This window comes from Lytechinus pictus, chromosome 17, assembly GCF_037042905.1.
Source record: "Lytechinus pictus isolate F3 Inbred chromosome 17, Lp3.0, whole genome shotgun sequence".
NCBI lineage: Eukaryota > Metazoa > Echinodermata > Echinoidea > Temnopleuroida > Toxopneustidae > Lytechinus > Lytechinus pictus.
In genome coordinates, this window is record NC_087261.1 from 21,664,774 (window position 1) to 21,676,046 (window position 11,273).

Consider the following 11,273-nt stretch of genomic DNA (forward strand, 5'->3'; position numbering starts at 1 on the left):
AATGGGTTAATGTAATGAGAAGAAATTTTTTCTGCTTCCCATCTATCCACCCCACTCCCCTCTCTCTCTCTTTCTCTCTCTCTCTTTGAAACACACATTCACACCAACATAATTATTGTATCACATGTCCCTTTTCTGTCATTAATTTTCAGGCACTGACCACTTCATGTTTACATTTTGGAGGTAGGCGTAGGCCTATAATACTTATCCTACTTTTAGACATTCAGACGTCAGTCATTATTGTATGTTTCAACAGGTATTTGAAGTTTAATGCTTTATCATTATGCAAGAGGTATATCATGTCAATCATTTCAAAGATTTCATTATTTTCTTTTGAATAACAACTTCAATACAATTTCCCCTGCACATTAATGACATAAACGTTATAGTGATTTATGAATCAATGAATTCAATCTTATCTTTGCTTGGAACAAGTTTATCATCGTATTCGAGTGAACAATATTCCACTTGAGTCAATATCCCCCCTGTCAAAGTATAAATTATCGTCTGAACAAGTAGCTGCTCCGTGTCTATTCATGTATCGAAAGGGGGTGTGAATTTCCACAAATTGATTAACTTTTGATATTAATTAAATTTCATGAACCGAATAGAATCTCTCTCGGGGCTCCGTTTCGAGAGAGAGTTTGAAATTTTCCTCGTCAGAGTGATGAAATGGCTTCAGCAAGAGTTCCCTGACGCCATGGCTCTTCTCACATGGCTGATACTGAACTGCAGAAAGCTGAAACTGCAGTAGTGCTTCGTGGAGATGGAACTCAGACGTCCACTTGCGTTTCCAAGGCATATCATCATGCTCGTGCGCCAAATGGTTTAACTCTGAATAATGCTTGGATCGGGAGTGATCATGGACATCACCATGGAGGGTGCCACTTCGACCTTCGAAGTCCCTGAGGAGTTTCTCACGGAGTGAACTGTCGATCCTTAATGGAGCACTGACCCTGACCCTTTCTTCTGCGACAAGCTTGGCATATTCTAGGATGAGCATTCTGATGTGTTCTTTACGGTACCTGCTCATTCGTTTCTTTCCATCAGGGCCAATACTCGGAGAAGACTTTGTACCAACATGGCCAAGTGAATCAACTTTGTGGGCGATTTTTTTAAACAGTGAGAAAAGTTTTGGTTCGCTCTTGGGACTGCCAAAGGGTTTTTTGTTTCCCTTCTTTGGAGCCATGTTGTCACTTTCTTTGTTATCCTCCAGGGTATGCCCTTCGATAATGTCGATTGCCGATCCGAAGTCACTGCTATTTGTGCTTTCAATTTCTCCGTGGTCGTCGTAGATTTTGTGGGCTTGTCTCGTTCCGTTGATATCGGTAGTCGAGTAGTAATCGATGATGCGCATAAGCACAGAACCCAAGAATGGAAGACAAGGTGGCGCCCTCATCGCTTGATCAAGGCTAGGGTCGTTGTCCAAGGTGAGGCTTTCGCCGTCGGTGTAGTCGAGGAGATCTTGCCACAAGCTTTAAGAAAGATAAAAATACATAATCATGAAACTATTAAATTGCGATGGTATATTGATGTAGGCCAAGGTTTAAAGATTATACTATGGAAACAAGATTTTGTTTGTTTTTATTACTGCGTTCAAAATAATACAATATAAAGTGTGTTTACAAATGCATTATACAAAATAATCCATAATATAAACAATTCAATCATAATACAAAATGAATAAAAAATAAGGATGTGGGCATAAACTTCACTTTTTAATGATAGTAATAAACAAATACTTGAACGCAGGAGACAGCCGACGTGAGCGCTTAAGCTTGAAATTGATAGCGGCTTCATAAATATATATTATATATCTATACTTAACACATCATTTAGATTACAAATCAGATAAAAGCAAAATGAATGTTGATAAGTAGAACAAAGATGTGTATTATTATTATCATCATCATCATCATCATCATTATCATTATTGTTGTTGTTGTTAGTATTATTATTATGTAAATATTTTATCAGTAAACAAAATGTGTACTGCATAATGCGGTTACTGATAAAACTATGTATTTTTTTTTTATTATTATTAAACTTACTTGTAGTCTTCTGGATCTTGTTCTTCAATCAGCAACCATGTATCCCGCAACCGGTAGACAGCTGGAGATTGCAAACCAGTCAAGACAGCACGCAAAGAATGGTAGTTCTTCATCTCCCTAAGGACATCAGCAACCTTCAGAAAGTATTTGATAGATGAAGCCCGCTCAATTGACCTTGCAGGAGTCAAAATCTCTTTCGTCACCATCCCAGCGATCTTTTTGAAAAATCCAATTGCCACTACAACGTTCGGTGCCCGGTAGTTCCGATCTTCTTTGAGCCACATGCAGCCGACCATCTCTGCTTCATGGATTCGCAGGAATAGTTCTGCGTCAAGTGCTGTCAGCTCGTTAGCAAGGTCATCTGGTTCGACGTCTCTCAAGGAACTCGGACTCTCACGTGGAGACTCTTTTAAGATGTGAAGTTTGCGGTTAGCTCCAGTGAAGAAGATGCTCATTCTCTTTCCGGTTGCCTTTGGCATGCGACGTTTCATTTTGTCATGCCCATCTTCGTCGTTGCCATCATCATGTTCATAATAGTGATGGGAAATGGACCATCTTTTCTTTTTCTTATGAGCAGGATGTTCGATGTGTGTATCGTCTATCTTTGGATGGGACTTCTCTTTCTTGGTAAGTCGTTTAAGTCGTGGGTCGGGATTCTTTTTCCTTAAGTTATCGACCAGCTTATGAAGTTCCATCTCTTCCTTCGTAAGAAGCATGACGTGGCCGTTAATGACATGAGCAGTCCGGGTGTCGTCATCGTTTTCCAAGTCGAGATAAACAAGCGATGTGTGGTGTGTAACCTGGTCAGCATTCGGTATGTCCTCAATAAAGCTTGCTTCTCCCTCAAGGACATCCGGCAGTGATGCAGTATGGTGGATCTCACCCTTGTTGATGCCAAACCCCCTTGTTCGGTCTAGGTTGTCAAACACACCATTTTCAAGGAGCATGTCCAATCTTGTCATCGATGCCATTGGGCGAGCCCGTCCTGCGTGACCATGTGCATGCGCCTCAACGTTGGTTCTTTCGAAAAGGTCATCGATGGAAAGAATGAGCCCCTTTCTTGTGTCCTTGGCATGCCTGTTCGTCCAGCTCTCAGCATTGCTTGAAACCAGACTCCCGACACTCTGTATGTCCTCCAGGCTTGATAAAGAGTCTACTGCACCACATTGTAGAAGGGCGGAATGCATGGGATTTTTCAGGGTACCTTTGGACTTACTGTGACGGCTGTTAAAAGATGAACGGGCAACGCTGATATGCGATTCACTCCACATCTTGGACGCCTTATGGTCGAGCTTACCGTGAGAAAGTGGGTCGTTAAACAGGAGCGGGTTGCTTGAAAGTGTTCCGGAAGATGTGCCATGCTTTGTAATATCTCCGCTGTTTTGGTGAAATGACCCGTGGTGCTCGTCATTGTTGTCGGCAAGGGTTTCATCGTGATGGTCAATGATGTGCTCCGCGAAATGATGGACCCACCGATGGGCTGTTGATTGTCTGCGGTCTCCTGCCCGGGGAGTGGGTCCAGAGGGTTTCATATTGATATTTCTATATTGTGTGTTTAATTCTCTTCCATCTTTCTTTCCAGCATCGCCACCAATAGCAACTTGCTCTCGTGATGCAACAGTTTGACTGTCTGGTGATCCAAGATTGCTTATTTTCGAGTTACGACCTTTAAGAGTGCCCATTCTGTGCTTCCTTCTCTTTTGTTTATTCTCAAGTTTCCTGCGCTTTTCCAACTCGTGGATCCACCAAACCCATTCATGCCATTTATCTTCTCGATGAGTCTCGTCCGAGAGTTCAAGATACCATACGAGACCATTGCACAGCCGAACCCTAATCACGTGTTCACCGATCTCTTCCGAATGTGTCCGAATGGATAGCCGAACATTCACGAGAGGGAAGAGGTATATCAACTCGAAGAGTTCTAGATCAGTATCGAAACTTTTCGTACGGCGCTGAGGAGTTTTATTGGAAGGTTGTGGGGACGGCTTTTCTTCGGCAATCAGCAAGGCAGATGACGTGAGACCTACTTGGACCGCTCGTAACTGAAGGTTATTTCGCCGACTGAGGACAAAAGAACTTTCAAGAAGGATAACTTCTTCTGCCAGTGAGATGTAGTCCTGTGTCCATAGCAGCCGCTGTATTCTCGAGTTGCAGGCTAGTCCTGAATCCATATTTGCTTTGATTTCACATTAATAAAGGACTTCAGTAAAAAAGCCCCGAGTCGGGGGCACGGTCTTGGAATTCACATTTCTTGTATACTTCACTTTTGTTTCATAGATTCGTGATGTGAGTAATCTTCAGTAGGCATGATAACGGCGCATGCGCGTGAATGATATCACAATGGATGCGTGATACTTACGGCGCGCGTTTCATAATGACGTCACAAAAGCTGAAATGCATATATCTGCGCGCGCGGTAACAAGAAAAAAAAATCGAAAATGGGAAAGAAGCAGGAGAAAGAGTAGGCTCAATTAAGTTACCTATATTATTTGAGGATTCCTTATTTCAAATAGCTTTTTCTTTTTTTTTTTACACATTAACATGGTCTGCCTCCAGACTATTTTCTACTGCGAATTGCATTATCGGCCCCTCTATGATTTATGTTCCTCTTCCCAGTATTACAAGATATTTCATTCACGCAGGGCATATTCTAATTATCATATAATTATGCATGTAGTCCCATTTTTTATTGCGCATTTATTATTTTAATAGTTTTTATTACAGGATCATAACACGTACAGGGTATTGAGTTTGCACGGGGAATTCCACAAGTCAAGAGTATATATGGCTGCAAATTATGATGTTTCGATGTAGCCACAGAAAAGAAACCAAGTCCATTTCGAACGGCGGAAGTATGTCACTTTGTAATAAGGTTAAAAAATACAACAATTTATCGCAAGAGGACATTTTGTGAAACATTAATTAAACGCCTCGATACATGAACGTCGGGATGAGGGCATATTGAAACATGGAATTGACATTGGGGCAAATATTTGCCACTTGTTCTGTGTCAATCGACTCAACGAATGCTTAAATATGTCATCAGTAAAGCCTGGCTCACAATATGCGATTCGTTGCGATCCCATTTCTAAAGAAATCATAACATTTGACATGAACATTCCAACCAATAAAATCTTAGCGATCCGAGGTCAGAATAGTTTGTAGGACTACTGAAGTCAAAATTCGGTGTAGTTCGAGCCTCAATGTAGGAATAATTAAAGCAAATTCAATTCCAAAGCGTGATGACGTCATCATCGGCTCCGACTTGAAGCCGATTTTGACTTCACTCCGACAACAGGGCTTGTCATAAAGCAAAATAATGATTTTATTATTCCTCACGTCTATGCCGAACTTTAAATATAGTAATTGTTCATTTTGGAACTTTCATATTTAATGCAAAATGTGATTTACCCTTTGCGCGCTGATGTTGCAATTTTGCACATTAATCGTACAATTAAATTCGACAATCGTAATAATTAGTTTTCTCCCCTACTTTCAAATTAGATACGAATAAATTGCAATAGTTCTTGGATAACATCTATATGATAATAATAAGTATCAATGGTGCAATATAAAAGTCTTGACTTGAAGAAGATAGTATGAAAACAATTATCATTATTATCCCCCAAAATTAATTCAGCGTGCAAAGAGTAAAAAAATAATGTCGTACCAGATCGCACAGCGTGAGACGGGCTTAACTCGCATTCTTCACCTTCCCCATCTCTCTCTCTCTCTATACACCCCCCTCTTCTCTCTCCACCCCAACCACTCCCCCCTTACAGTTCCCTGCCCTAGAATACCAATGCCGTATTTTGTCTCACCCCCTCTTTCTCTTTCTCATCCCACCCTTGCCGCCCCCTCCCTCACTATTTCACTCGCCCTCCCCAATCTGCTTTACTCATTAGTTATACCCATCAATCACCCTCAAAATATTCTTTCTATCACCCATTTTATTTTATTTTGTTAGGTTTCCCTTTAATGCCCATTAATCTATATTTCCCATCTCTGTATTCCTGGCTCTCTGCTCCTTGTGCATCCCTCATCTGACGATCTCCCTCTTTATCCAGGGCATGTGCTCGGGGGGGGGGGGGGGGGCAAGGGATAGCTACCCCGCCCCTATAAATTTTCAAGTAGTCAAAACAAAAAGAGGATAAAGGAAAGATTGAAAAAGAGGAAGATCGGGGAAGAAATGAGATAGGAGACACCAAACCATGAATGCTCCTTACATGCTTGAGCGTCCTATCATGATAACCGTGCACTGCTTTAAAAAAAGCCGGGGTAATAGTATGCAAAGCTTAGAAACATTTGTATCAAGCGCTATATAAATGTTGCATATTATTATTATTATTATTATATTGTTATCATTAAACTATCAAAAGTTAATGGCCGAGTCGTGTACTCTTTATTAAAAAAAACCCATTCGGGTTACACTGCAACAAACTGGGGTCTAAATTTAACACCAGTCCGGAATCTATATATGACCACACCTGAGAAGTGTTAAAACACCGGTTTGAAATCAAATCAATGCTGTTTAACACTAATTGGTGTTGCATAAAGGCATATCTGGAATTACTCCACAACCAAACCGGTGTTTTTTTTAACACTTCTCTGGTGTGGTCATATGTAGATTCTGGACTGGTATTAAATCAACACTGCAGTTTTTTCAGTGTATCTTACCCCCCCCCCCCCAACTGCTCCTCCCCAATATCATAATAACATGGCGCACCTGGCCCATCTCAACCATCACTATTCTTTCAGACTCGGGTAGGAGAGAGGACAGGAAGGGGTCTTCTCAACAAGAACACACCATCCTCACTATCAATCAAATTTCATGCACCTCCTGAATGCAAGAAAATATCAAACAAGCATTTCAGAAAGATATTAATGTGTAAAAGTCATTCAAAATACTTGATTTATTCACATAATTATTTTTTATAAATATATACATCTTTAAAACAAAATTCGCATTTGTTTTACCAATATTACATATTGATAAAATGCCTATATAAAAGTAATGAAAAAATATCTGATTAGGCTTAATATCTACAATGTAAAAATGTTAACATTCTGATTTCATTCAATGAATAGGTGGGGTCGAACAAATAATAATATGTTGAATCGATTTCTAGAAAACTAGACATGAGGTACAGACATTATACCACTCTGTCATTGAACACTCAACACTGAGTGATTGCAATCCCAACACCAAACTCACTCTAAGTTGGGTGTTGGTGTTTAAAAGCGAAAACCAAGCAGCTGAAGGAAACTCTAATACATACTTTGGGTGATACCAACTGCATCATCATCACCCAACACCAGTGTTTCTAATCCCAACACCTTCCTCACTCCAAGTTGGGTGTTTGTGTAAAAGCAAAATCCAAGCTGCCGAAGGAAATTCTAATACACTCGTTGGGTAAAACAAACTTGATAATTAACACCAATCACCAAGTTTTTCTAATTCAAACACTTTTCTCACTACAAGTGTTGGGTGCTGTGTCTGGTGTTTGCTTTTGTGCTGAGACACCAACACCAGTATCCATAACTGAACATTAACACCCAATTACATGTACGTCTCACATCTACTGACTACATGTATGTTCTCACCCTTCAGTTCCACAAAATCTATTACACCACAGCACAATAGAAAATAATGCATTGCCGTTAAAGGACAAGTCCACCCCAACAAAAGGTTGATTTGAAAATAAGGAGAAAAATCCAACAGCAAAACACTGAAAATTTCATCAAAATTGGATGCAAAATAAGAAAGTTATGACATTTTAAAGTTTCGCTTAATTTCACAAAACAGTTATATACACATTTTCTCCTCCTTGTCAAGTGAAACAAAGTTTTATTTCTCCCTGAACATGTGGAATTGTCATTATTTTAACAGTTTATGGTTAAGTTAAGTTGGTCCTTTTTGTCAAATTTGTAAAAATTGAAATATCGTATTATTCAAAGAATAAAAAACAAAAGAAATAGTGAGTGATGGACATCATCGACTCTCTCATTTGCATATCGCTGAGTTGTGCGTTTAGGTGTTTTGTGAAAAATAAGCGAAACTTTAAAATGTCATAACTTTCTTATTGAACATCCAATTTTGATGAAATTTGCAGCGTTATGTTTGTTTGATTTTTCTCTATCGATTCAAATCAACAATTTTCTGGGGTGGACTTGACCTTTAAGCATGACTATTGAAGAAATCTCTAAAAGTAAAAATCACACTATGTAAAATTTTACTAATTGCATCAAATGAAGATTTTTAGGGCCCCCATGACTGCTATGAAAAAAAAAAGATAAGACAATTTCTCAAGTCTCTACAGCTGTTTCTATCAGACACATGTAATACATATAAATAAATCACAATACTAGTAATACATTTCATTTATAAAGCATCTTTTCCTATTAGATACAGAGCACATAATTAAAAAGACATAGAGGCCTTAAAAACCCCTTCTCCTTGGCCTCTTAAAGGAAACCAAAACCCAAGAAGAGAAGCAATCTTATTGGAAAGAGTAAATTGAGAGGAACAATTAAAAAAAAAAAGTTTCATCAAAATCGGTTATAAAATAAGCAAGTTATGGACGTTCAAAAAGTCTTGTTGTACTTTCTATGGGGATCTTCCAATTGGCAAACATGCTTCAAAATGGATGATTTTGTGGACAACTCTCCATTTGTTTTGTACACTAATTATCAGATTTTCCCCTTTATTTTACATGTAATTCACATTATCTCCTCCTGAGCTTGACATACTGTATGTGATGTGAATTGTATTTTCCCATGACATATGTTGTGCTCAGAAGGAGGCAAGATGCAGTTTGAAAGGTAATGAGGAAAATCAGAAAATTTGTGTACAAAAAAAATGGAGAGTTGTCCACAAAATCAGCCATTTTAAAGGACGTTTGCCAATTTGAGGATCCCCATAGAAAGTACAACAAGACTTTTTAAACGTCTATAACTTGATTATTTCATAACCGATTTTGATGAAACTTTTTTTAAAATGTTCCTCTCATTTTACTCTTTCCAATAAAATTGCTTCTCTTCTTGGGTTTTGGTTTCCTTTAAGAACAAGCAGTTTGTATGGCAGTTTGATGATACATATCTACATGTAAGCACTCTACAATAATGTAGCATAAGTATTGAAGCCTACGCAGAGCAGATAATATGGGGATCATGGGTATTTCTTTTCCCTTTTTTTTTTGGGGGGGGGGCTGGCCCCTTCTTAATGATGAAATATTCAAAGCTAATAAACATTGCAGAAGTATGGCCAATTGGGCTATCATTGTCACCACTATTGCTACATAATCAACAATTTAAATCACTCAATCAACCATAAAAATCATATCAATTATTATTTCAGATACATAATTCATCAATATGAATTTTAAAAGCAACAATGATTCTAGCACACATTGGCAGTCACATAATAATTTTTCTTCGTAGATGTAGTCTAGGCCGGCCTTGGTCATGGTCCGTGTCATGTGTACAAAGTCTACAGGTGAAGGTTTTCTACAGCGGCCTCATGACTTGAAAGTACCACCTAGACTACATCCCTGGTTAACACCATTCTAAAAGCATTGTAAAATGGTTATTAAAATTTAAAAAACATTGTAAAATTTAACTAATCTTTGTTACAAAAAAAAATTATGTAACACACAATCATTTGTTTTGGAAATAGATTTACACTAATAATTTGTACTGATATTGCATGGATAAAACATATAAAAAAGTACTTTTAATTAATAAACTTTGGGTCTTAACACATTATAGGCCATCCCTCATTATGTGTATTTAACAAATACATACTTCTAATTGCCGTCAACGGTGGACATTAAAATCAAAGTATTATAATTCCAAAACTGGCTACATTTCACTCCCTAAACTGCGACCACCTCTGCTGGTACGTGAAAGGTCACCTGCTTAACCATGCTCTTCCCCATGCAACTTTACCGTTGCTGTTGACTCAAGTTTCACATTGTATTTGCATGAATTCATTAGCACTCATCAACTAATGAGGATAGTCCACAGTTGGAAAGGGTGTTCTTGATTTCAATATGTGTTGGATTAATTAATGTCTTAAACTTTGTCAATAATGTGAATTTTAATCAATAATCTAATCGGCATACTAATAATGATAATAATATGCAAATTTATATCGCGCTTAATACAATTTTTTTAAGCGCTGCATACTATTACCCCGGCTTTAGCACGGCTATCCTGATCGGACGCTCGAGCATTCAAGGAATTCCTTCCTACCGGGTACCCATTTACTACACCTGGGTCAAGAGAGGCAAATGCAGATAAAAGCCTTGCCAAAAGACGCTAGTGCTGCGATGGGATTTGAACCCCGGACCTTATGGTTCAAAGTTCGAAGACTTATCCACAACACCTCTACATACTACATACTAATCTCTAATACAGAAGTGTGGAGGCCGTTAGATTTTCTCCAAATTGCCCCTCCTGTGTGAAAATTTCAAATATTCCTTTCTTAGATATTTAGCGCCCCCTCTCAGGAGATATTTTTTTTCTTTAAAAAATTGGTCTTTGAGCACTCATCTCAGAAATTTAGGGATTAGATATCCAAAAGCTACAGACAAAGAATATATCCTACAAGTTTTAGCCCATGTATATGTTTTTTAATAGGCTTTACATGAAAAGAAGATATTTTATTTGATCAGGTACCCGATCAAATGACATTTTCAAGTAAAATTGCAAAATTTATCCTGATAAATACATTTTTATTTCACATCATAATTGTTTTAGGGCATAGTGATTCATACTAGCTACATGTAGTAATGAATTGGAAAAGTGGTAGATGCATTTTGGGTGATTTACCAAAACTAAAGTTAGATGGGCTTTAACTGCAGGTGAAAATATGCACACACACACACACCAACGCACACTTCCAAGTTAAGGCAATAGACAAGTGTAAAATCTAACAAGGCTATTACAAGTAATAAACCACATACAAAGTAAGTGAGGGGTGGACAAAATAATGACAGCCCCAAACTTTAAAAACATGTTTCATACATTTATATGGAAAACATTAAGAAGATTTATTTACAAATATTAAAAAGATTTCAAGTGTCATCGATTGATTGGCTGCAGACGATTTTATGAATAAAAAAATCACTTTTTACATAACCCATGCCGTAAACACATCACTTATCAATTGCATTCATTGTGAAAATGCATGATTGTTGAAAATAACATGTACCTGAGTAG

General features: G+C 38.1%; 1 protein-coding gene across 1 annotated transcript; it reads right to left on the minus strand.

The window, feature by feature from the left end:
* Positions 1 to 589: 589 nt before the first annotated feature.
* On the minus strand, positions 590 to 4,222 carry LOC129280105 (uncharacterized). The gene is made up of 2 exons (XM_054916159.2): positions 2,052 to 4,222; positions 590 to 1,475 (listed from the first exon to the last, which is right to left on the minus strand). Exons 1-2 carry the CDS (start codon positions 4,220 to 4,222, stop codon positions 590 to 592), a joined length of 3,057 nt encoding a protein of 1,018 aa, XP_054772134.2.
* Between the last annotated feature and the right edge of the window lie 7,051 nt (positions 4,223 to 11,273).